The sequence below is a fragment of the Rhinolophus hipposideros genome (genome assembly GCF_964194185.1).
Source record: "Rhinolophus hipposideros genome assembly, chromosome: 14".
Taxonomy (NCBI): domain Eukaryota; kingdom Metazoa; phylum Chordata; class Mammalia; order Chiroptera; family Rhinolophidae; genus Rhinolophus; species Rhinolophus hipposideros.
In genome coordinates, this window is record NC_138060.1 from 47,093,444 (window position 1) to 47,116,371 (window position 22,928).

At 39.1% G+C, this 22,928-nt stretch overlaps 2 protein-coding genes across 17 annotated transcripts in view; both read left to right on the forward strand.

The window, feature by feature from the left end:
- ZCWPW2 (zinc finger CW-type and PWWP domain containing 2) overlaps positions 1 to 1,047 on the forward strand; it is a 132,654-nt gene extending 131,607 nt beyond the window's left edge. The window contains exon 12 of the mRNA XM_081072557.1: positions 827 to 1,047. Within this exon, the coding sequence (XP_080928683.1) occupies positions 827 to 988 (162 nt within the window). The 3' untranslated portion in view covers positions 989 to 1,047. The remainder of the gene's footprint in view (positions 1 to 826) is intronic.
- A 170-nt stretch (positions 1,048 to 1,217) lies between these two features.
- LOC308507532 (uncharacterized protein) lies at positions 1,218 to 22,540 on the forward strand. 16 transcript variants are annotated; one of them, XR_013994894.1, is made up of 6 exons: positions 1,218 to 4,658; positions 5,073 to 5,547; positions 7,024 to 7,469; positions 8,355 to 8,455; positions 9,778 to 9,864; positions 10,971 to 11,985. XR_013994894.1 is itself a non-coding variant. In XM_081072611.1 (5 exons), exons 1-4 carry the CDS (start codon positions 5,456 to 5,458, stop codon positions 16,482 to 16,484), a joined length of 306 nt encoding a protein of 101 aa, XP_080928737.1. In that variant the 5' UTR covers positions 1,218 to 5,455; the 3' UTR covers positions 16,485 to 16,524; positions 16,884 to 17,764. The 16 variants fall into 16 exon arrangements, 8 of the variants coding, with proteins under 8 accessions (XP_080928737.1, XP_080928740.1, XP_080928735.1 ...); XR_013994895.1 differs by having other exon boundaries at positions 7,415 to 7,469; XR_013994888.1 differs by lacking the exons at positions 9,778 to 9,864; positions 10,971 to 11,985 and adding exons at positions 16,427 to 16,524; positions 16,884 to 17,764 and having other exon boundaries at positions 1,218 to 5,547.
- Positions 22,541 to 22,928: the final 388 nt, after the last annotated feature.

The following is a 22,928-nucleotide window of genomic DNA, read 5'->3' on the forward strand; positions in this document are numbered from 1 at the left end:
TACATACGGATAATCAGATTTCATTTCTATTTGTCACTGAAATACTTTATGAGATTATTTTCCTCAGCAGAATCACCTTCCTAATTACATTCTTCTTTATCTAATATTAACACTGGATGATATGCCCTGGCTTGGCAAGCAATGGGAGGGAATTAATTTCAGATTTTTATAAAATCCATCTGAATAATTCACAAATTAGATAATCCATATACAAATAAGACAATTTATTGAATGATGAGTTGTATTAAAGGTACATTTTTGATATATGGAAATACTTTATATAAACTACATGTGTATTCTTTGATTTCCTTGAATTTCATGGGACGTTAACTCTACTTTTAATGAACCTTGAAGATATGAATCTCGTATGGGTGTGTATGTTTGCATAGTTTTTACCAGTGTCCTGTTCAACTAAGCTAGAGGAAACTATTAGTATTCATAAGTAATGCAGATGCTTGTGAGAAGATGACCACAGAAAATGTGAATAAAAGTTTTATTGTAGTCCCTATAATAATTTTAAAAATAAACAAATATAGATAACTCAATTAAAATGATCACATTTTTCCAAAGCATAAAATTAAAAGTAAAAATTTATAATGTTGGGGAATAGAGGTAAGACCTAAATAGTAAGTTATTATTATACTAACAAATTTTCTAAACATAATAGTATGTATAAGGATCATTAGTTGACCACCAGCATGACAGAAAAATTTGTATGACTGCTGTGGCTTGAGGAGTTACTACTTTATGTTTTGTTCAAAAAATTAAGCTCGGTCGTCAAGTAATTTTTATGTAGTTCTGATTAATTGTATTGTTGTTTTTACAGTTCTCTAAATGCAGCTCTGAAGCTTCTGTGTGCAGTCCATTTGAAAACCACTATGAAGAGGACTGTCTTGTAATTGATGGGATAAAACTGAAAGCTGGGGAATGTATTGAAAACATAACTAACAAGTTTAAAGAAATAGATGCTTTGATGTCTGAATTTTAGGGCATTATAGATACTTGCAAAGTTAATTATAAAAACATTTACATCTTTATATTTTCCCAAAGGCAAAAACTTAAAAACTTTTTTGTGAAATATATATATATATATATATACATATATATATACGTATATATATGTATATATATATATATACTCTAGTATATATATTATATATATACTATATATATATATCTAGTACTCTCTATATATATATACTCTAGTTGATATTTGTAATAACTTTCTAGTTTATATTTTGAGAATATCCATTGTTTTGAAAGGCAATCAAATGATGTCTTAGTGTTAAAAATTTAGAATTTAAATTTGTAGATGTTTGTAGATTTTTTTGTTTGCCCTAATTTTAAAATGGTTTATGAAACTTACTACACAAACACATGCTTTACAGTAATTATTTAAGCCCTTTATTCAAATGTGGCTGTTAAAATGGCTACCACAGCTATTATAATTCTTACAGATAATTTAAATCTAATGTTCTTAGAGGATGTGTGTTTGTAGTGGAATTAAGCTAGTACAAAATAAAAGGAAATATAAAAAATGGTAGTATAACAGAATTGGAGCTTTTCTTAAAAAAATGTCAATTGCCTTATTATATTGGAAACAGTTATTTTAACCACAGTTTCCTAAACTGACAGCAGTCTGTGGGGGGGTCTCTTTGGAAAACCAGAATCCTGGATACTTTTCCATTGAATCACTATCACTGGAGGTGAGGATAGGAAAATGTAAATTGAAATATATAGAGATAAGTTAATCATATTCACTACAAAACAAATATAAACACTATGTTATAGAAAAGTAAAAAGTACATCATGGAACGCCATTCTCTTAACATCCCCCCTGACACCCCACTCCTTAGGGATTGCCAGGAACAGTTTTAGGGAGCATCCTTCTAGATCACATTCTGTGTACATCAAAGTGTGTGTGTATGCACAGCCATCTCTAGTTCCAGCTCTGGCTCCCCTTCTTCATGCCTCTCTCCCTGGAGACAGGGGTGTGGGAAAAGGGCATTTTGAGCACATAAAAACAAAAACAAAAGCTTGAGGAGAGAAGAACAAACAAGAGAGCATCTGGGACCTGCTTTTAGTTGAATTAGCTGAGTGACATGTGATGGTGAGAAGGTAACCCCCACAGGAGATTAGGAGGACTGTGTACACAGGCTAAGGAGCTTTTAAGTGGAGGAACCAAGTGAAGAGTTTTAAACAGTGGAATCCCTTTTACAGCTCAGAAAGATCACATGAGCGACAGTGTGGAGAATGGAGTGAGACAGAGTCACACTGGAGTCAGGGGACCAGTTAGGAGACTGCTTGGGGAATTCAGTTGTAAGATTCTGAGAGCCTGAGTTACGAGATTCTGAGAGCCTGGTGATGCTGTGATGGAGAGAATTGGATAGATTCAAGCTATTAACATCAGTGGATTATTAGGATTTAAAGATTGGATATAGGGATGAGACAGTGAAGGGAGTGAAGGACAACTCCAGGTTTGTATTAGTCACAATGCTGTTCACTGAGGTAGAAATACATGCAGATTAAAAGTGTGGGACAAAGCTCAAGGTGGGCCAAACTGTGTGAGTTCACTAGAGATTCTAAGCTGTCCATGCTTTGACAAAGCCTGCGTTTCAATAGCGTTCTAAGAACCGGAGTGACTAGAATAGTCTTTCAACACATCGTATTTAAATTCTAAGTGGTACAAAACAGATTCCTCTTTTAATTCCAGCTGAATTGACTCCACAGCATTTAAGAAAAACTCTTCCCTTTTTTGGCAGTAAGATTTTATATTTATAGCCTATATGATGTCTCAAGAAGTAATTAATCCCATTTTTTTGTAGCTGTGTAGTATCAACTATAAAAGTGACTACAACTGTATTTGAAGACTTTATCCACAATCATTGATATACCCCACCCCCACCCCCATATAGTAGATCAATTCGATCACTTGCAGCTAATTTCTCTTGGTAGAACAGTCAGTGCTCATCAGAGTCACATTACATAGATCAGATACTAAAATTTCCAGACTAAAATTTCCAGATGAATTCATCTCTGCCATTATTTGATTTGTAGAAGTCTGGAATTTCCACTGAAGACTTTGTGTACTTGAGCAGTTCAAAATGGTTCTGAGAACAGATTTGGGTTGTTTCTGTCGGCAGAGGAACTGCAGTCTCCTTCCAAGAAAAGGCCAGGGGAGTCTCTATCCATGTGAGAATATAGGCTTTCAAATTTCCACATAGAATGTGTCCAGGAACAGGGATGAAGGAGCAGTCCACTAACATCTGTGTCCTCAGGGCTGAGAACATGCTAGCCCTCCCTTTTGGTAAATATCCCATATTCAGAGGCAGGCTTTATAACAGAGACCAGGGCATCGCGGTGGGACTGTGGAAACAGAATGCCTTCCTTCACATCCTGGCGCTGCCATCTACTAGCTGGGAGACCTGAGGCAAGTTATTTAACTTCTCTGAGCTGAGGCTTTCTTTCTTTCTTCCCCCCCCCCCCCAAACTGGAAAACGGAGGTTGCTGTGAAAGGAAAGATATTAATATATATAACACACATATAACAATTCTAACATATGGAAAACTATGCAAGTTATGACTTTGGTGATTGTTTGTTCAGAGCATTTCTCTTCTAACTGCCCTTGCCATTCCTCTTCTATGCCCATTGAACTAATAGGCTCCTTTCAACAGAACCTAAGGTGACATACCTGCTTCTTAGGGACTGGGGCCAAGGACTGCATGTGATTTGCTGACTTCTAGGTCAGGTCTAGAGGTGGGTAATAGCATACATTCATAGCCAGAACCTCTTGCTAGGTTCAAAGGAGGACATCATAAGGAAATTGCGTCTGCCCATCAAGGGAGGTTACATTCCAAGTCCACTGGTTATACTAAGGTTGATATGTGAGGTATAAAGCAATATGTCAGGGTCATCTGCCGAAGCGTTTGAGTTGAAATAAGAGCCCCTCTTTGTCCACTTTGAGGAGTGGCTGACTGATCTGCTTTGGAATGAGTTGGGTCAACCTTCCTGTCTACAGTCTCCATGAACTTATGGAAGGTCTGGGTCCATTGGAAGCTGAGGCCCCAGTTAGATATGCAGACCCTGAAGAGTTGAATGCCAAAGCCAGCTCTGTCACCCTATATTCCAGGAAGCCTTGGTAAATTTACCGCATGCTAGAAACTGAATTTATGCAGGGATTTCCAGTGGTAACAGCCTTAGCTCTATCTTTATTGGAGACAGGTTGTGTACTTCTGATGGGTTAGTCTTTTGTTGCTACTAATGGGATATAGAGAGAAGTATGCCTGTGATCTTGGTAAAATCTGTAGTGGTCTACAGCCTTGAACTTACTGCTCTGCAGTGGAGGGTGATGGGCCACAGACAGTTTTAATCCATCTACTGATAGACCTAGGAACTATCAAAAACTTTATAAATCAGTCTAGAACTTTTGTGGAAAAAGTTGGTGGTTAGCTCTTTATGGAGGAACTTTTTATTTATGAACCTGATGTGACTTGTAATGCTTTTGATGGAGTCAAACCATTCTACCATCTAATGCCTCTACCAAATAGCTGGTAATCAATGATTCCACCATTTATTGGGGCTAACAAATGGTTGAGTTCTATTCCAGATACTTCTAGACCAGTGGAATTTGTACCTGTGGCCCTTCCAAGGGACAAAGGTAAGATTTTGAAAATCCTAGAAATATCCAAATCTTGCTCTGTCATTTCTTCTCCCAATAAAGCCCCAGGAGGATAGCTAGACATAGCACAGTTAAACAATTTGAAGTACTTTTTTTAAGGCTGAGACTATTCTTGATGCCTCTCAACAGAGTTCTAGAAGATTTGGTTAGTACAGATAAATTTGAGGTCCCACTTAAGGTCCAAGTGGGACATTCTGTGTCCACAAATCTAAATTTTAGGATTTTAATACCCATTGATTTGTTGCATGGTATAAACACTCAAAAGAGTGAGCAGCATAATCAAATAAAAAGGGAGAGGAGAGAGGAGAAAATGGTTTCCAGCAAAAACTTTTGAGAGAACGTGTGGTTTGCTTCTAAATGCATCCAGGAAGCTACTATAATTTGTCTTTTTAGTTCATAGGTCCAGTTCACATCTGCACCAGATGTAGGTCACAGATTCCGAAGTGTTGAGTCAGATGCCGTGATTGAGTGAGACTTCTGGGTGTCCTTTGTTGGGGATGCGGATGTCTTCCTTTTGGAGGGATGTGACAATGTCGTCAAGGTGGTGCATAGTAGTTGACTGAATTATTGACCCAAGTCCTGTGTGTCTTCCTGCACTGCATCATCATGGCCCTGCCTTGGGCCCAGTGTCCTTCTCTGTGACTTTGGACTAAGCCTCTTGTTTTGATCAATGAAATAGGACTGAGGAGATGCGGCCAATTTTCAGTCAACGCCTGAAGAGACTTTGAGTATTTCTTCTTCTCTTCTTATACTTCTGCCATCACCTTGAAAAGAACATGCTCCAGCAAGCCCTCTGGTTCAGGGAGGAGGAAAGACCATGGAGAAGACCCAGATCCACAAACTGCAGAATGAGGCAGAGCTGCCCCAGGTGATCTATAGTGCCATAGAATGAAGGATTGTTGTCTTTAGCCACTGAGTTTTGAGGTGGTTTGTTACACAGCATTGTTGTGACAATAATTAACTGATACACTTGGCTTCTGTCCCAACAACAATTTCACAGACCTGTGTGGAGGCAGCTGTACCTGGCCCACGGGATGTATTCTCCTTAGGGTGGAAGTACTATCAATGTAGTCCTGCCTCCCGAGGCCTTCTGCCAAATGACATTCCCAGCTTTGTCTAGATCTGGCCCAGACTAGCCCCTCAACTGGTGGGGCTCAGCCCATCCCCTGCCCAGCCCACTCTGCTGAGTTTTATTGTAAATACCTCAGATGGCTTTAGTAAAGAGGCAGCATATAGACATTGTAAATAAATAGGGCACCAACACCATCCAGCATATCACTGAGGGCTCATAAGAGTGGGTCACTTCTTTTAAGTATTTTTTTAGACTCTATAATAATCACATAGAGTGGAGATACACCTATAATAGTGGAAGGACTCATTTGGTAAATTAAAGTATGCATGTATGTCCACCACGTTTCTATTCCCCATACCTTCCTTAGCACTTTGGTATTTTGTGTCATGGGGTTTTGAGTGGCAAAATCTAATTTTGAGTCCGGATTTTGCTTACTAACCTGTTTAAATCAATCCAAGAAAGCCTCGTATATAACCAGTAATTACGAGGGCCAGAATTTGAGTACATTTCTGTCTAGTTCCGGATCCCACGCCCTTGGTTACTATCTATATTATTTAATAATCTGGTTACTTGTTGGGTGGTGGAATGACCATTTAGTTTCCTCATATGTAAAATGGGAATGGAGCTATCTAAAAAACATTGTTGTGAGGAGTAAATGAGATATTTTCAATGCTTTGTAAATCAACTATATCTTCCATGTGTTCTTGTAGAAGGGAATGGAGTGTTTAAGTACATTGCAATTAATAATTACTAAGGTAAAATGTAATTGTACATTTGAAATGATCACTTGTCTTACTCCTGCTCCATCTACTAGTCATCTGTATCAGGATTCCTTGTTTCTCTTTCTAAAAATTAATCTTTGGAAACCATCGTTAGCAGTGTTATGATCTCTCAGATAGTTATGTCAACAGTAAGGGCTGTCTTTTAAGGGATATCTCACTGTTGAATTTTAGCAGTGGATTTAAATCACCTTGCTTTCTTCACAGACATTCAGTTAAAAAAGGAAAAGGGGGAAATCTTAATATTGATGAGTAGTGGCAGGATTCTGTGTCATGTGTTGCAGTAAATGTCTGACTGCCTTTCAGAGGGAGTCTGTGTTGTGCTTAATGTCTTCCTTCAGTGAGCTGAAGGGCCCTGGCTCCAAAGATCTTTGGAAAGCTAGGCAGCTCACCAAAATATTTGATCAAAATTCGTCTATTTTTGCAGTGACCCTTGCTTATTAGGCAATTAAATTGCCCAACTTGAAAACATTGTAAAACAATTCTCTTGCAGAGGGAAAGGAACAAACGGGAGACAACTGTGAATGTGGCCATGTCCGTTTCTTCTGGAGCATAAAATCTAATGGTGGAAGAATGGAAACAAATACAGTAGGCCTCAAAGCAGAACGTACATCTGAAAATCGAACACCGGCAAGCAGAAGGGAGTTCTCATCCCAGACTGCTGCATCAGTTGTTACAAAACCCATTAATACAGTTCCTTTTGCCTCAGGTATCCCTTGCCAGAGGTGAGAAACCACCTCAGAGTCTGGGGTGACTGACAGCTGCAGATCTGGGCTGCCAATAGCTAATCACAGAGGGAGTTGAACCGAAAGCCCCTTCTTTGGTTCCTCTTGAATTGCGGAGAGGGCCAACGACAGTGATACCTGACATTTAAATCCCACTAGGTCTTGGCCTGAGGAGATGCATTGCTTCAACCAGCACAATTGGATGAGCCCCCAGGTATGCCATAGGACCACCTTTCCCCCTCTCTGCTTCCTGCTTAGTTGCCTGGCTGCAATCCACTGCTTCCAGTCCCCCCCGTGACCTCCATAACTTCTGCTACTACTGTGGATAAAGCCAAGATGTGGGAGATATAGGAGGGCAGTTGGTCAAGGGACCCTCATCTTGGGTGGTGGTTCTAAGTCAGTCAGCAACGTCTTGGAGCCCCTTTACTACATGGGCCAGGGCTGTGCTTCTTCAAGCTGCTGGCCAAGCAGCCCCCAAATCCAGCCCAGTCATCCTTCTCACCTCTCCCATGGACTCCTGACCCCATGTCTCAGCAGCAGCTGCTCTCTGGCTGTACAAGAGCTGGAAATTACCTGATCTGTGAAAGCACGGCTTATCCAAGCAAAGGAGGGTTAGGGTGTAAATGTATGACGGTGTGTGAAAGTACAGATTATTTGGAAATTGGGGTCCAAACCTGATGCGATTATGTGTTAAATACTTATGTGTTGAGTACTAGGGTGAAGATGTGGAAAGCAAAGGAGAGTGATTTAATTCTGACTTCAGCAACAGCTTCATGGAGACATTGCATTAATTCCTTCATTCAATAGCATAGGCCAGGTCTTATGCTAGGTCCTAGTAATCAAATAGTGAGCAAGATATACATGACCTTCAACCCCATGGAACTGATACTGACTTCAGTCAAGTAGCATTAGCCTCTCTGTGCCTCTCTTTCCTTGTCTGAAAATTGGGATGATGGTGATGATAATGATAATAATAGTCGTAACACTACTAATAGCCTAGCGTTTTTTGCACAGAATAAAAAGAGTTAAGACACGCAAAGCACCAAGCACAGTGCCCTGCGCATTGCATAATATGTAACAGTCAATACCATTTTTACAGTCTCTTTGGAGAGAGAGACCTGTGAAGCAGCTCCGGAACTTGACGGTAGAAGATGGGCTGGCTGGAGAGGATGAAAGTCACAGGCTGAGCAAAGCACAGAGGTGAGAAAAGCAGAATAGTAAACAGCTAACAGGAGTAACCAGAGAGCAGGGAGTAGTGGGTGTGATGGGAAGAATATGGGGCATCAGGGCTCATCTAAGCTGATTGGGCTCTGCTCCAAGAAAGCCTCCTGTACCACATTAAAGGGGCAGCACTCATTCAACAGCGGAGCAAGGTTATGCAGTAGGTTATGCAGTAGAGCAATGGTCGCCAGAATCGGCTGGTTTAAACACCCCAGGGCTGAGACTGGCTTGGAATCAGTCTATTCTTTGATTTGCAGTGATGGAGAAGGTGGGTGGGGGAAGCAGGTAGACATACTATGCCAGCCCGTGCCCCTGTGCCTGAGGAAATCCGTGCCCTGATGTTAGCTCAGGTTGTCAGCTTCCCCAGCGAGCACCTTAGGGTTGCCAGCAGGCAGACAGGACTGGAAGGTTAGGTGTCTCCGCAAAGTCTTATTAAACTCTCAGCTGCCCGGAAATAATGCACCGCAGCTGCAGAGTTTTAAATGGCAACGGATCTCTGGCTGTCAGAAAGGTTACAGGTAGTTACTTTCATTTGTCCTCCATGGAAGCTTAATATCATTTTCTTCTGTTCAAGTCAACTTATAGCCCTCATTACTTCAAGTTCATCGAGCAGGTAGAGCAGCCTTTTTGATTTTATTGCGCTCTGAGAATCACGTTGGGGAAGAGCTAATGCATTTTTCACCAACTTCAGCAATTTAAAGCTCTTTGGCGCTGTAGCATATTAATACGATTGTTGGTAACGCTCTGAGAGTGCTATCGGCGTCCGGAAGGATTCCCACTATTGCTGTGTGAGTTCCAGGAGGCAGGGGCTACGTGTCCTCCCCTTCTGTGACCCCCCAGGCCATAGCCCAGTGCCTTGCACAGGTTAGAGCATCAGGTGTATTTTTGTATTGATTTCAAGCTTTCTTGCAATCTACCCTATTCAAAAATGTTTTCTGACAAGTCCTGTACTCAAACATCATTGGTTTGAACTGTAGGTTGTGGTTGTAGTAAACATGTACTTTCGAAAGCACATATGGAGTATCAGTCACATAATTGTTAATCGTTTACATTGCTTTTTCTCTATTTTTTTTTTGCTTTTTTTCTCTTAACTGTATATTGTGAATGTATCTTCATGCCATAAAATATTGTTCTGCAACATGGTGTTTCGTGATTGCCTAGTATTTTATTGTATTTATATTCATACAATGAAATATTCTCTTGGTAAACATTTAATTTGTTTTCCTGTTTTCACAATTATAAACCACTTTGCCATGAGCATCCTTATCATTTCATCTTCATGTACATTCATTTTTTTCAAGTCCTTCCTAGGGGAGAAATCCATAAGTAAGAGCATCTACACAGCTGTAAGGCTCCTTATGTCTACCATTTATTATCTTCCGGCAGAGGTATGTGACAGTGCCTATTTCTCTGCTAAGCTGGGACTTGCTTTCTACTTAAATTTGATGTGACTTAAAACAGTGCATTGGGTTAATCTTTGTCTTAAAGAACATTGACTAAATGACTATGAGATGGTAGTGTTTTCCTTAATTCCTTAGAGAGGGATGAAAATGAGCATTAACATAGGTCATAAGATAAGAATAAATCAGGCAATGGGCAGGGAGAAATGTTAAAAGAAACAATGGTCGCTTGATTTAGAAGCTGATTGTCCTATTGGCCAGTCATTGTTGTGACGTGTACTAGTGGAGAGTCATCGGGCTGGAAAATGTTTCGGTGGACTCATAAATTTAAAAATCTAGGAAGCTACATTGCAGTCTGGGCAGGGAGGTAGAGGAGCTTTAGAGAATAATATCAGTTTCTACTGATTACTTGTAGTAAGGTGATCATATGGCTTTCCTTCAAGCGTTAGAATCACGATCGGTGAATTTTTTGATGTTAGAATACTTATCTGATTATTTCCAAAATCCGCCTTTCTTGTATTAAGTTGAGGTTGATTATAATGAGAGCATAAAGACTTTTATTTTCCATCCACATATGTGATTATTTTGTATATTTGTAATTTCTGTTGTTAGTGCCCAGAGAAAAACTGTCTTCAGATGATGGTTCTTGCCCCCCTCTGCACAAAATATTTGAATTTATTCAAAACTATTATTGCTCCAAAATTTAGACGATGAGTACCTCCTTCCCAGGGCTGGGGCTTTATTCATAGTCCCTGGACGTAGCACAGCAATCAAGGACTTGATAAATATTGTTTATAAATGTTTATTTAATAAATATTTGCTGAACAAATGAATGAATGAAATTTATGTTATAAAAATATGTAGACCAAACACCCTTGGCCAAATAAGAATTAAACTTACCATCTAACTTAGCCTTTTCGATTATGTAAGTCCAAGTTCTCAAACTGATTGAGCCTTGAATGTTTTCACAGTTTCACACTTAATTACACACTGGCATGTATACTTCGTTACTTTTTCATGTGTGTGGTAGGCAGTCTCCAAAATGATTCTCATCTTCTCGTATTCACACTCTTGTGTTGTCCCCTTCCACATAGAGGAAGACTCACCGGTGTAACCATTAAGGCATCACAAACGTGACAGAGTGTGAACACCAGGGCTAGGTCATCACCAGGCTAGACATCATGGCTTTCACTTTGCTCTCTTTTGGCGCACTCATCTGGATGAATCCAGCTGCATGTCATGAGAACACACAAGCAGAGAGGGAGGTCCATGTGATGAGAAACTGAAGTCTCCTGGGAACAACTAATATGAACTTGACAGCCATGTGAGTGAACTCTTTTGGAAGCTATTCTCCAGCTCCAGTCAAGGCTTCAGATGACCACAGCCCAAGCCGATATCTTGACTACAACCTCATGAAACACTCTAAGCCACAAACCACTTAGATAAGCCACTCCTAGATTCCCACGGAAACTCTGTGTGATAATAAATGTTCATTCTTTTAAGCTACTAATGTTTTGGGGTAATTTGTTACACAGCAATAGATAGCTAATATAATATGTGACAGACTTTTCTCACCAAATAGATTATAAGCATCTTGAAGAAAATAACCATATCTTTCATTTCTCACAGTGACTTGCATATTACTGAGATAATACTAGTCAAAATAAATGATGCTAATGCTTCACGATTACCTTCTAGTCAAGTCAACAAATACTTAATGCCCACCAGACTCTCTTCTAGGAGCTAAGGAAAGCAGAAAGCAAAAAGGAGCAAAGTAAATACTAGTGGATAAGACATATAGTAATTTGAAAAATAGATATGGACCAGGTCAATAAAGATAAAAAGCTAAGAAGAAAAATAAAAGATGGGGGATGCGTTTTTATATATTTGATATAAGGTGTCAGGAAATCTTTCTCTGATAAGACATTTGAGCAGAGAGTTGTGCATGTATCTGGGAAAGAGCATCCCAGGCAGAGGGAACCTCAAGTTCAAAGGCCATGGGACTGAAAAAAGTGTGGCACATTCAATACTGCCAATATGGCTAAGGCTGAGTTCACTATTTGTCACAGATTTCACTAGTTAGCTCACTGAGTTTCTCACAAGTTCAACTTTACATTTAAATCTCTCTTGATGAGTTGGACCTCTCTTTGCCTTGTTTTCTGAATTTGAACAGGGTACTAGATATTGGTTTACTTTAAACAGATCTTTTTAAGTAAATGAGTCATTATATAAACATCTAAACATGGCTAATGAGTTAAAATAGGCTAATATTTGTAGCCGGAATGAAGAATTAGAAAACTCACTGATTGCAATCTTCCTTTCCTTCTGCCACTTGGAGCGTTCTGACTTCATTAAAGCCATTAGCGCCCACCAATAAATTAGATAGCTTTGGTACTAACACAAATATGTTTAGATGTTTCTGACATTGCAGGAAATAATCAGGCTCAATCAATATATGTTTATCAAGACATAAGGTCTCCAATCGATGAGTAATTAGCTCTCCCAACAGAAGAACAAATAAAATTCTGTTTCCTAAATGTTCTGTCATGCTATGCTGTGGATTTCACCTCGTTTCCATCTCTTGCTGAAAGAAACACATGTCACAATGAATTGAATGATCATTGAGTAATGAGTTCTGCCTTGATTACAGCATGTTGGTGATCATAAATAAATGAAATCGTGTTTGCATTTCATAGGCATCTAAATTTTTTAATCTTGTATTTCACCTCAGATAAACAAGTTTATCCTTACTTTAATAAGAAAAAACCCTCTGAGAGGCATAATACAGAACTTAGGCTCGAATTTAACACTTTAAACAAGAGTTCCAGCATTGTTCTCCTATGGCAGCAGCTGGTATTCTCTTTATAAAGCTGACTGATTTGCTTGCATGCTTGCTCCCTTTTATAAACATTATCTTGGCAACTTAATGAAGTACATCATTTGTGCTTTAATTTTGAAGGTAGATTTCACAGAGAGGGAGACATGGCTGGAGTGGAGTATAGGGTAGAGAGAATCTAAGAGAGAAAACCAGAAATAAACACAGAAATAGAGATGCAAAGACAGAAAAATCCTGTAGTGTGTGTGTGTGTGTGTGTGTGTGTGTGTGTGTGTGTGTGTGTACACATGTGTAGGGGGAAGAAAGTAGAGAGGTTACTACTGAAATACAACCAGAAAGGAAAAAGGACAACTATTTAAAGTCTGGGATTTGTTTATGGGAAGGAAAAAGACTACGTTATTAAAGAAAGAAAAAGATTAATACCAAAATAATTATGTGTTTTACTTCTTAAATAAAAATCAGAGGCCTTTCAAATTATGAGGCAAAATATTAGAACTAACTAAAAAGAAATGCACTTAATAGTTTACCTAGAAACCTACTGTACATTTTTATCAAACGAAGTTAATTTAAAATATTTGAGGACCAGGCATGTACAGTATCATTTATAATTAATTTTTCCCAGCTCTGAATGCCTCTACTATGTTATGAAAACAATGAGTTCTTTAAATCTCTATGGAATTTTTTTTTTGCCTAGTCATGCATAGGCAAAGGTATTTTTTAAAAATCTTTCTTTGGTACATATTTAATTAATATGAAGTGTTTAAAACATAGAGACACTTGAATTTGCTAAGAATTTACCAAAAACATTTAACTTTGATGGAAAGCAAGCAAATGAATTTGCAAAATGTAAAGAAATTTCAATATTTTTTATGAATTATTTTTCATGAGCTGTGATGCAGATGACATACATTTGGCATAAATATAGACATATGCTGAAGTCTCTTCATGTAAAATTACACAACCCTTTAAAGTATTCGACTTAAGGACACTAGAACAATTTTTTTAAATCATATTTATTGGAGTGACAATGGTTTGTAAAGTCGCATAGGTTTCAAGTGTACAATTCTGTAATACATCATCTGTATATCACATTGTGTGTTCACCACCCAGAGTCAGTTCTCCTTCCATCACCATATATTTGACCCCCTTTACTCTCTTCTACCACCTTGCTCCCCCCGTACCCTCTAGTAACCACTAAACTGTTGTTTGTATCTATGATTTTTTGTTGTTGCTTTTTTAATTGGGGAAATACTTCTTTATTGTCAATTTTGAATAGACACTTCTATTTAAGCTTTATAACTAAAATAAACTACGTTTTTTTCATCTCATTATTTTATGCAGGCTTTGTAAACTAGCCTGAGTTCTGCTGGTAATTCCTTTTTTTTCATTTAATTTTTTTAATTAGAGTTTATTGAGGTGACAATTATTAGCAAAGTTAAATAGATTTCAGGTGTACAATTCTGTAATACATCATCTATATATCACATTGTGTGTTCACCACCCAGAGTCAGTTCTCTTTCCATCACCAATTATTTGATCCCCTTTACCCTCATCTACCACCCCCTCCCAATGAGTTTTTGTTTCTTTCTTTGTTTGTTTTGTTCGTTGTTGCTTTCAGTTTTATATCCCACACAGGAGTGAAGTCATATGTTCCTTGACTTTTTTTTTCTGACATATTTCACTTAGCACAAGAATCTCAAGATCCATTAATGTTTTGCAAATGACGGTATTTCATCTTTTCTTATGGCAGAATAATATTCTATTGTGTATATGAGTATATACCACAACTTCTTTATCCATTCATCTATTGAAGGACATTTTTGTTTCCATGTCTTGGCCACCATAAATAATGCTGCAATGAACATCAGAGTACGTATATATTTACAGATAAATGTTTTCAGATTTTTTGGTATATACCCAGAAGAGGGATTGCTGGGTCATTTGGTAATTCTATTCTTAATTTTTTGAGGAACCTCCACACTGCCTTCCATAGCGGCTGCACCAGTCTGCATTCCCACCAACATTGTATGAGGGTTCCTTTTTCTCCACAGCCTCTCCAACACTCGTTATTCTTTGTCTTGCTGATGATAGCCATTCTGACTGGGGTGAGGTGATATTATGGTTTTGATTTGCATTTCTCTAACAGCTAGTGAAGTTGAGCATTTTTCCATATCTCTGTTAGCCATTTGTATGTCTTCTTGGGAGGACTTTATGTTCTAGAATCTCAAAAATTTGGTTCTCCAAGTAGAAAGAACTTTAAATATTCAATATTCAGAGAAGTGATTATTATCTCTTAATGGCAATTTTAAGAGAATTCAGGGGTAATTTTATTGAAAATTTTCAATAATCCTTCAAATGTTTTAAGTAAAACAAAATAAAACAACAAACAAACAAAAGAAAGAATGCTGTAAATCCTCATAAATATTTACCCCACTAACTACTTTTGGAAATACTGTATTTCAAGGGAAACTTAATCTGTGTATTCCTGATTCATTTATACATCTCAGAGCCATTTCAAACACCACACATCTTATGAACTTTTTTATAAGCCTTTTCAAAGATATTTTTATTTGAACTAAAAATTCATGTTTTTTTGGCACCAAATGGAGCTTGGGGTGCTGAAGAAAAAGTTACCTTGGAGCCCACAGAGTTCAAGCAATTCTAAACAAGGTCAAAGCTATTCTTCCCATCTCACATGAGATTGAAATAAAGAATAGAAATGTTCACTGTGTGATAGCATTTGTGAGCCAAAGATTTTAAAAAGAAGTAAAACGTTCTCCTAGAACCATCAAACATCTAAGGTCCAAAACAAATTCTACACGGAGTAAGCTGGAATTTATTGAATCTGCTTGGTGTGTGTTTTAATAATTTTTTTTTTATTTGGAGACAAATATATTTCAAAACATTTTTTAAATTTGTACTACTGACTGTCTTCCTTGGGGTTTCCTGCAAAATCAAACAAGATTTGGACTCAAATGGTGTATTTGAGAGGCGATGCCAGACAACACAGTACAGAGGTGGAAAATGGGAGAAGAAAGGGGCAGCGTTCACTCAAATTGTGTTATCAGCAAGTTCCCACTGTGGGCAGCTGAAGCTCAGTTGTGTTGTGGGAACTCTGGAAGCCAGTGTAGGCCATGTACCTCAGAGCTGTCCCACTCAGAGGTTGAGGAAGCTAGGGTATTTATCTATCAGCACTCTCTGGTCATTGGTTAAGGGCTGCTTCTGGAGGATGGTAATTCCCCATGCTTCTGACCTGCCTTGCACATCGGAATGGACTGAGATAAGACCAATGTGATTTGGGATGAACAGACAACATCTGGTACTCTGACATACATTCTATGTTATTTCAGAGTAACAATTATAGTAAGTTTATGATGGGGAATCAAGAAAAGCTTCATCTAAGTAAGTCTGTTAAAACAATTTCTCAAGCAAAAGAAAGTTTGTGATTGATGTAAATGACGATTTGAAGGCCTGAATTGTTCAGAGTTTAAAACTGAAACTCTCTGTGTGTTTGCTTTGACATTCCACTTTCCATGTGTTGATTGGCCAAAAATAACTCTCCAGAAAATCCACCAAAAGAATGGTTTATTTGGGAAAAGAAAAAGAAACGAGGTCATCCCAGGAGTGTGTGAACTCACACTTGCCAGCCAGTGTTCCATCCGGCTTCCCACATGCAAATAGCCCCGATTCCAAGATGGCTTCTCTATTTTTCAGCATCCCTTTTCTGGAAGTTACCACAAAGTTTAGCAGGAAATCAAGACTAGAGAGTTAACAAGGGGCCCAGCTCCACCCCTAGTCCTCCCGGCTCCTTGGTAAGTTGTCTTAAGACGCCAGTTCACTTTTATCACATGAATGATAATAGCTAACATTTATTAAACCCTTACTACATACCCAAAACTGTGCTCAGTGTGTAAGTTTGTAATAAAACATGTAATCCTCACATGTTTTGAGACATGCTAATGAGACAGGTGCTACTGTCATCCGTATTTTACAGATGAGGGAACTCACACACAAAAGGTTTCTGTAATTTGCCCAAGATTTTGTAGAAGAGCAGGGGTTCAAACTCAACATGGCTCTGGAACCCAGGCCTTCCACACTACATGCACCACTTCGGTGGGTAGTCCAGTGTACATGACTTATCCATTCTGTATTTCTTCTTTTGGTATTTAAGGTCTTCACGATTGCTTACTATACTAACAGCTAGGACTCGAGATGACTGCAGAAGCTGTGTGCTGGCCTCATCTACGTCACAAGTGCCCATTTGAATTCGATGCTCGGCAGCCATTTATAGAGCTGCTCAATGTTGATGGCTAATTGCCGCCTGAAGTGCCACTGCCAAGACTGCTCTTTCCTAGACTGCTGATGGACTTTCCCAGTGACCTTTGGGACTGTCTATTGTCTGAAATGGGGCATCCGTGCCTTTTCCCATCCATCTTCGTGGAGCAGTGAAATGAGGAAAGTATTTTTGGAACAAGCATTCTTTTTTCTGCACTTTGACTTTCACCAAGTTTTCAACTTTGTGGGAATTCATGGTCATCGTGAAATGACACTCAACTTAAAAATAATGTTATAGAACAAAAAAAAAAAGCCTTTGGGACCAAGTAAAGGCTGAACATGTGAGTGTTTCACAACACATGGAAACCATGCAGATGCACAGCAGATGGAAAAGTTGGAGACAAGGCCACCTCTTTATTATCCCGTCGCATGTGAGCAAAAGTAAAACACTGGGTTTGTCTACACATAGTGCACAATTTTAATCTAGTCCACATGATAATTTATATACAGACACTGTTTAGCATGTCTTTGTCTGAAATGGAAGGTTCAAATATCACGCCATAGACCAATTTTGTTCATGTGTTTTTAAGTAAAAATTTGTTGTGTGCTCCCCAAACAGGACGTGGGTTAGGAAGAAGCCATTGTAAGAAAAGTAGTATAGCTTTTCGAGAGCTATTGACTGAACAGCATAAATAAGGTTAGTCTATGTATTTGCTTTCCAATTTGTAGGAAGACAAATAAATATCTGGTATAAACGGACTTTCATTTATAATGTGTACCTTTGAATTGTTTGGGTTTTTCTTTTAAAGTGTAAGTCCTTAATTTTTAAAAATTAACCCACATTTCTTTTGGTCTCAAATTACTGGAAATAAATCAAAGTTGGAAATATTTATCTATTCTTAAGAAAAAAAAATGTTACTTAAAGTGGCCAAGAGGCCGAATTAATTTTATATTTTAAAAAGAAAGCAAAGTGATCTCCAAAATGATAGAGTGCTGAGTTTTATTCCAAGTTCCAGGAAGGCTGTTTTCCAGGTATTATTTCAAGACCATAATACAATTTGGGAAATAATAAAGAGGTAAGCACAAATAGATGTTTTTCTAGAAGGAAAATCATTCTAGTTATTAAATTCTTGGGAAGAGTAAACGAAATTTAAAATTGTGTCCCTAATTCACAGGACTTGGTGAAAGTAATTTCCTTGGATTTTTAGTGGTTGTGACAAGGCTTTCAAATGAAGCCTGTGACGGAGCCCGTGGAACCCACCGGACAGGCCTCAAGTCCACACAAGCTGAAAGTAGTATGCGGAGGGCACAGAGCAGCAGCCTTTCTGGTAGAAAGGACCAGGTCCCAGCTTGTCCAGGGAAGCAACCTTTGTAAGAGGACATAGGTGCCTAGTGATCACATTTTACCATAATAAATTGGTGGTAACTGTCTATGCTGAGGGGGAAAAAATGGGTTACGGGAAATTCCAGGAATGCATGAATAGGCAGCAAGGATGATGACAGCTTTTTGTTCTTATTATCATTTACTTTTCTTGATTACTGACAATGTATTGGGAACTGAATAAAATGTTTAATAATCAACAGTGAAAGGAGATACCAGTTAAAGGAGGAATCACACAGTGTATGACCTGGAAAGATGGCCAACTGTGGCAGCAATCTTTAAGGAGATTTTCTGGCCCCTGAACACAAATAATTTTATGTTCCCTGAGATTCTATAGCATCTTCTCCACTATTTGTCCCTCTCGGGAATTTGGAACTGGGAACAGAGAAGGAGAAATTAGTAGTTGCTATACGTTAATGGAAGCTGTTTGTGGAAATGTCCATAAACTTGAATGCTGAGTCTCCAGGCTCTGCCTAGATCTTGTGTGTCAGTTAGCTATTGCTAGGTAACAAATTACCCCAGAACTCAGTGGCTTAAAACACCAATCACTTATTAGTTAATGCATACACTTATGGGTTGTCTGATCTCTACGAGGCTCACTCATGCATTTTAGGGTTGTGTAGGGGCTCTGATCTTGGCTGGAACAACTCTTCTCCATGTCTCTTTTCCACTCATGGGACAGATGAAATCTCAGGCATTCTCTTCTCATGGCGGTAGCACAAGTACAAGAGAATAAGCAGAAGCATGCAAGATTTCTTGAAGTGTAAGCTTGGAATTTACATTGCATTCTATTTGGTGCAAGCAAGTTACATGCCTGAGCATAGATACAAAGGTGGAGAAATACACTCTGCCTCTTTAGTGAGAGGAATGACAACGTCATGTGACACAGAGAAGGTATAAGGCATTGGGGCCTTTCATGCAATCTACCATACTGCTCTGGCAGAATACTGGTTGTATTGATTGTTTAGCACCCATATCTATTCCATACATATACTGCTTTTCCCCACTCAGAAGGAACAAGCAGGAAGCACATTTGAGATTGCTGCATTCCCAGTTCAGCCCACAAGCATGGGCAAAGGAACGAGTTCTACAATTCTTAACGGCCATGGTCCTGGGTAGAGGAAGCAAAAGACAATGGACCCAACTCTGATGCATTTATATTGGCCACTCACTGGGACGGGAGGAGCAACAGATCTCCTGTAATCGAGGAGTTCCCCAAACATGCTTGGAGTTCAGTTTTTATTCAAGTCCCTGAACTCCTCCCATAATTCCACCCAAGTTTCTGCTTGTTACCTTCACTGGGGAAGTCCGTACCCCAAGACATTGCAGAAATGATTCCTACTTCCATTTCCAAATTAAGCTTTTACATCCACTTCTTTGTACCTCCATGTCATTAAAATATGGGGGTTGGTGGTTTGCTGTCATGGGGCATTTTCTTTGGTGGTGGCTTCCCCACGGTAGAAGAGCACAATGGAATATGCCTGGTCAGTGCCAGTTTTATCTGCCTGGAGGAATGGGGACATTTTTCTAATTCACACACAGGTGTCACATAAGTCAGTGGTAGCCCTAGCTTTATTCATTTTCCTTTGGTGATAATCCTAATGCCAGGTGATTTTCTTCCAAATTAGTACAAACCATAGATGCCTTTACGGTTCAAATTATTCAAAGAAGCAACTTCTATATTCTAATATAACTTGCAGTCACCAGTTGATCTTAAACTAACCTTTTTTTCCCCCTAACTCTTCTTGTATTTTGGTGCAAACCTATTTTCCCTCAGAATGTTAACTCTACTCATTTATCAAGTACTACTTGCGTATACTAATATATTTTATTTTCAATTTTACTGTTAATCTCTGAGACTAGCTGAGACTAACTCTGCTTCCTTGTATGCAAAAGGACCTAACTAATACGTTAGCCTAAGAAATAGTTCAGACACACCAGGATTGATTAATCAACATGGCAGCTCTATCTGCAAAAAGTTAAAAAAAAAAAAAAGGGAAAAGGCCAAAGTAGTCTTGGCTTTATTAGCAACATCAGGCAATTACCGAATCTGCTGCAATAAATGGCCAAGGTTATGGCACCCATAAAGTTTAATTTGCATTCTGAATATTACAATGTGTTCACTGAGAATGCAAAGCAGGCCCTGCAGGATGTGAGCAGCTAAATTGCAGTGCATTTTAGGATTTCTTTGGTTCATGCAAAGGCAGGGGGAGAATAACTTGCTGGTGTGTGGTCAGCCTCAACCTTTGCCACTTGAGCAGGACATATGGAGCATGGAAGCAGATGGTCCTTCTGGGCTACCCTTGGAGGAGACAGAGTCACCAGATGGTCTGATGTAAATTGTGACTGGGCTGCACTACAGCCAATCGGATTATCTGGGTCATTTTGGGGATTAATGTGGATGGCCAGGAGATTGATTAGTTTGCCATGATTAGAACCTGCTGGTAAGAGGATGAAATGAGTTAGCCAATTGCACCAAATGTGTGTTATTCCAAGATGCCCAGTGGAAAACTGAGATGACATTGTGCAGAGACTCTGAAATTGCATGAGAGGATCTTACTGCTGGAGAACTCAAACATACAGGAAATTGTATTTCCACATCAATGAAATGTATAGGAATCACACTACTACAGGGGAAATTGTTCTAAGCTCATACCACTTTCACACGACTTCCTCACACTCACCTATCATGTATGCATCAGTGGGCAAAGAAGGGAGGCCAGGGCTCTGACCTATATTGGTAAACTTCTCTGCTTGATTGCATGAGTCTCCTGCTCTTCTTTTCCCCATTCCTGGGCACCTGTCACACATCTGGGTTTCCAAGGAACCAATTAGGAGCAACGCACTGACAACTTCCCAGTTTGTATAACTAGGCTGGCCTTCCAGAATGTCTGCCTGCTCCACATCTAACTGCTCTATCATGGCCACTAGCACAGTGGGCATCAGACTTGGAAAATCATAGGGAATTCTTTTTGGTGAAATCAGGTGGAATTTTAGGACACCAGTAGAGAGCAAGAATGAGGGAGAGAGCAAGAATGAGGGCGAGAGACTGGCCAGAAGGATTTCACCATTTTATTCCCTAAAAATGCAGTGCCACGCCACACTCAAACGTGACTGCAATAGAAGGTCGGAGTCTTCAGATGTCTATTGCTCTAGAACCTCAGATTGGCTTGGTCCACTCAGTCTTGCAGGTAAAAGGTGGGGCGGGGTGGGCAGGAGAAAGGGGAATAGAAGGCAGCACTCCCTATCTAAGGTTGAGGCTCAGAACACCACCGTTGACCATTCCAAAGGAGGACCTGGGGGAACTGTCCCAGGCCCTTTTATTTCTGAGGTTAGGGACAAGGACCAGCTGTGACCTCCAGACAGAACTTCTTTATCTCATTTGAGATGTTGATAAACAAGGATTTAAAAATTTACACCTCGCTTTTTTAGTAAGTAAGTTCACATAATCTTTTCAAGATGAGGTTTTTGGCAAGGAATTTTAATTGTATCTATCTTATATAATAAGGATAGAACACATACACACACACACACACACACACACACACCAGCAAACAAACTTTAAAAAGTCTAAAGAAATGTATGGAACACACTAAACAATTTAAAATTATTGCTATATAATCATTTAGAGAAAAATATAGGAAGAAGAAAATACAGATCATCCATAATCCCCCACTTGGGTTTTGATGTATTTCCTTCTAGTCATTTTTCTGTGTGTGTGTGTGTGTGTGTGTGTGTGTGTGTGAATAATTTTATAAACATTGCATTACTGGTTGTGTGTACTCTTTCACACACAATGACGTGCTTCTCTGTTTAACATCACATGATAATCTTTTTCTGAAGCCATTACATAGTCTTAAAAACAATGTAGTTTGTTGGCTAGACTGTAACTTATGTAACCTTTCCCTATTGTTTTGATTGTTTATAGTAGGGAACATGTTTTCATGTTCATGAATAATAGTGAATGGACATCTGCTTATATAAACATGTGAATATCTGCCAGTTAAATTTTTCACTGTTTGATAAAAAGATTCTAACTAAATTTATACTGCAGGAATAGAAGCGATCAGAGACAGCAGTGGTGAGAAACAGACCCAAAGGTGCTCGTGGGCTCAGCTTGTCCCAGTGTTCCCCACTCGACATCCCACTTTTGGACTACAGAGACTTATCCATATGTTCTCAGGTATGCTTAGCACAGGGCCTGGTACATAAAAATGTTTATCACCATCATCATCACCATCATCACCATCATCATCATCGTTCCTATGCCCCGGTAACCTCTTTAGGTTTGTAATTCAGTCTAAGCACGAATCTTAGCATCTTTCTTGATACCAACAAAAACCTACACACCAGCGGGCACTCTCATCTTTACCAAAATGCTCACCTCAGGCCCCTTGTGGGCTATTCTCTCCTTCTCTGCATGACCCATCCTCCCCAAGTCTGTTTTCCATGCCTCCTTCCCAAGAACAAACCCTGCTTTTTCTCACTGTATCCTGGAGAGCAGCTCAGTTATGGTTTCATTACCTCAACTATTGCAGTGAGTCTCAACCAGGGGCAGTT

What these genes read in the sequence shown, in the direction of transcription:
- LOC308507532 (XM_081072607.1), top strand. Translation starts at nt 5,456, where the DNA reads ATGCTCCAGCAAGCCCTCTGGTTCAGGGAGGAGGAAAGACCATGGAGA. An exon ending in ATGAGGCAGAGCTGCCCCAG is followed by an intron (nt 5,548 to 7,414) that starts GTGATCTATAGT and finishes AAATCCCACTAG; the next exon opens with GTCTTGGCCTGAGGAGATGC. An exon ending in ACAATTGGATGAGCCCCCAG is followed by an intron (nt 7,470 to 8,354) that starts GTATGCCATAGG and finishes CCATTTTTACAG; the next exon opens with TCTCTTTGGAGAGAGAGACC.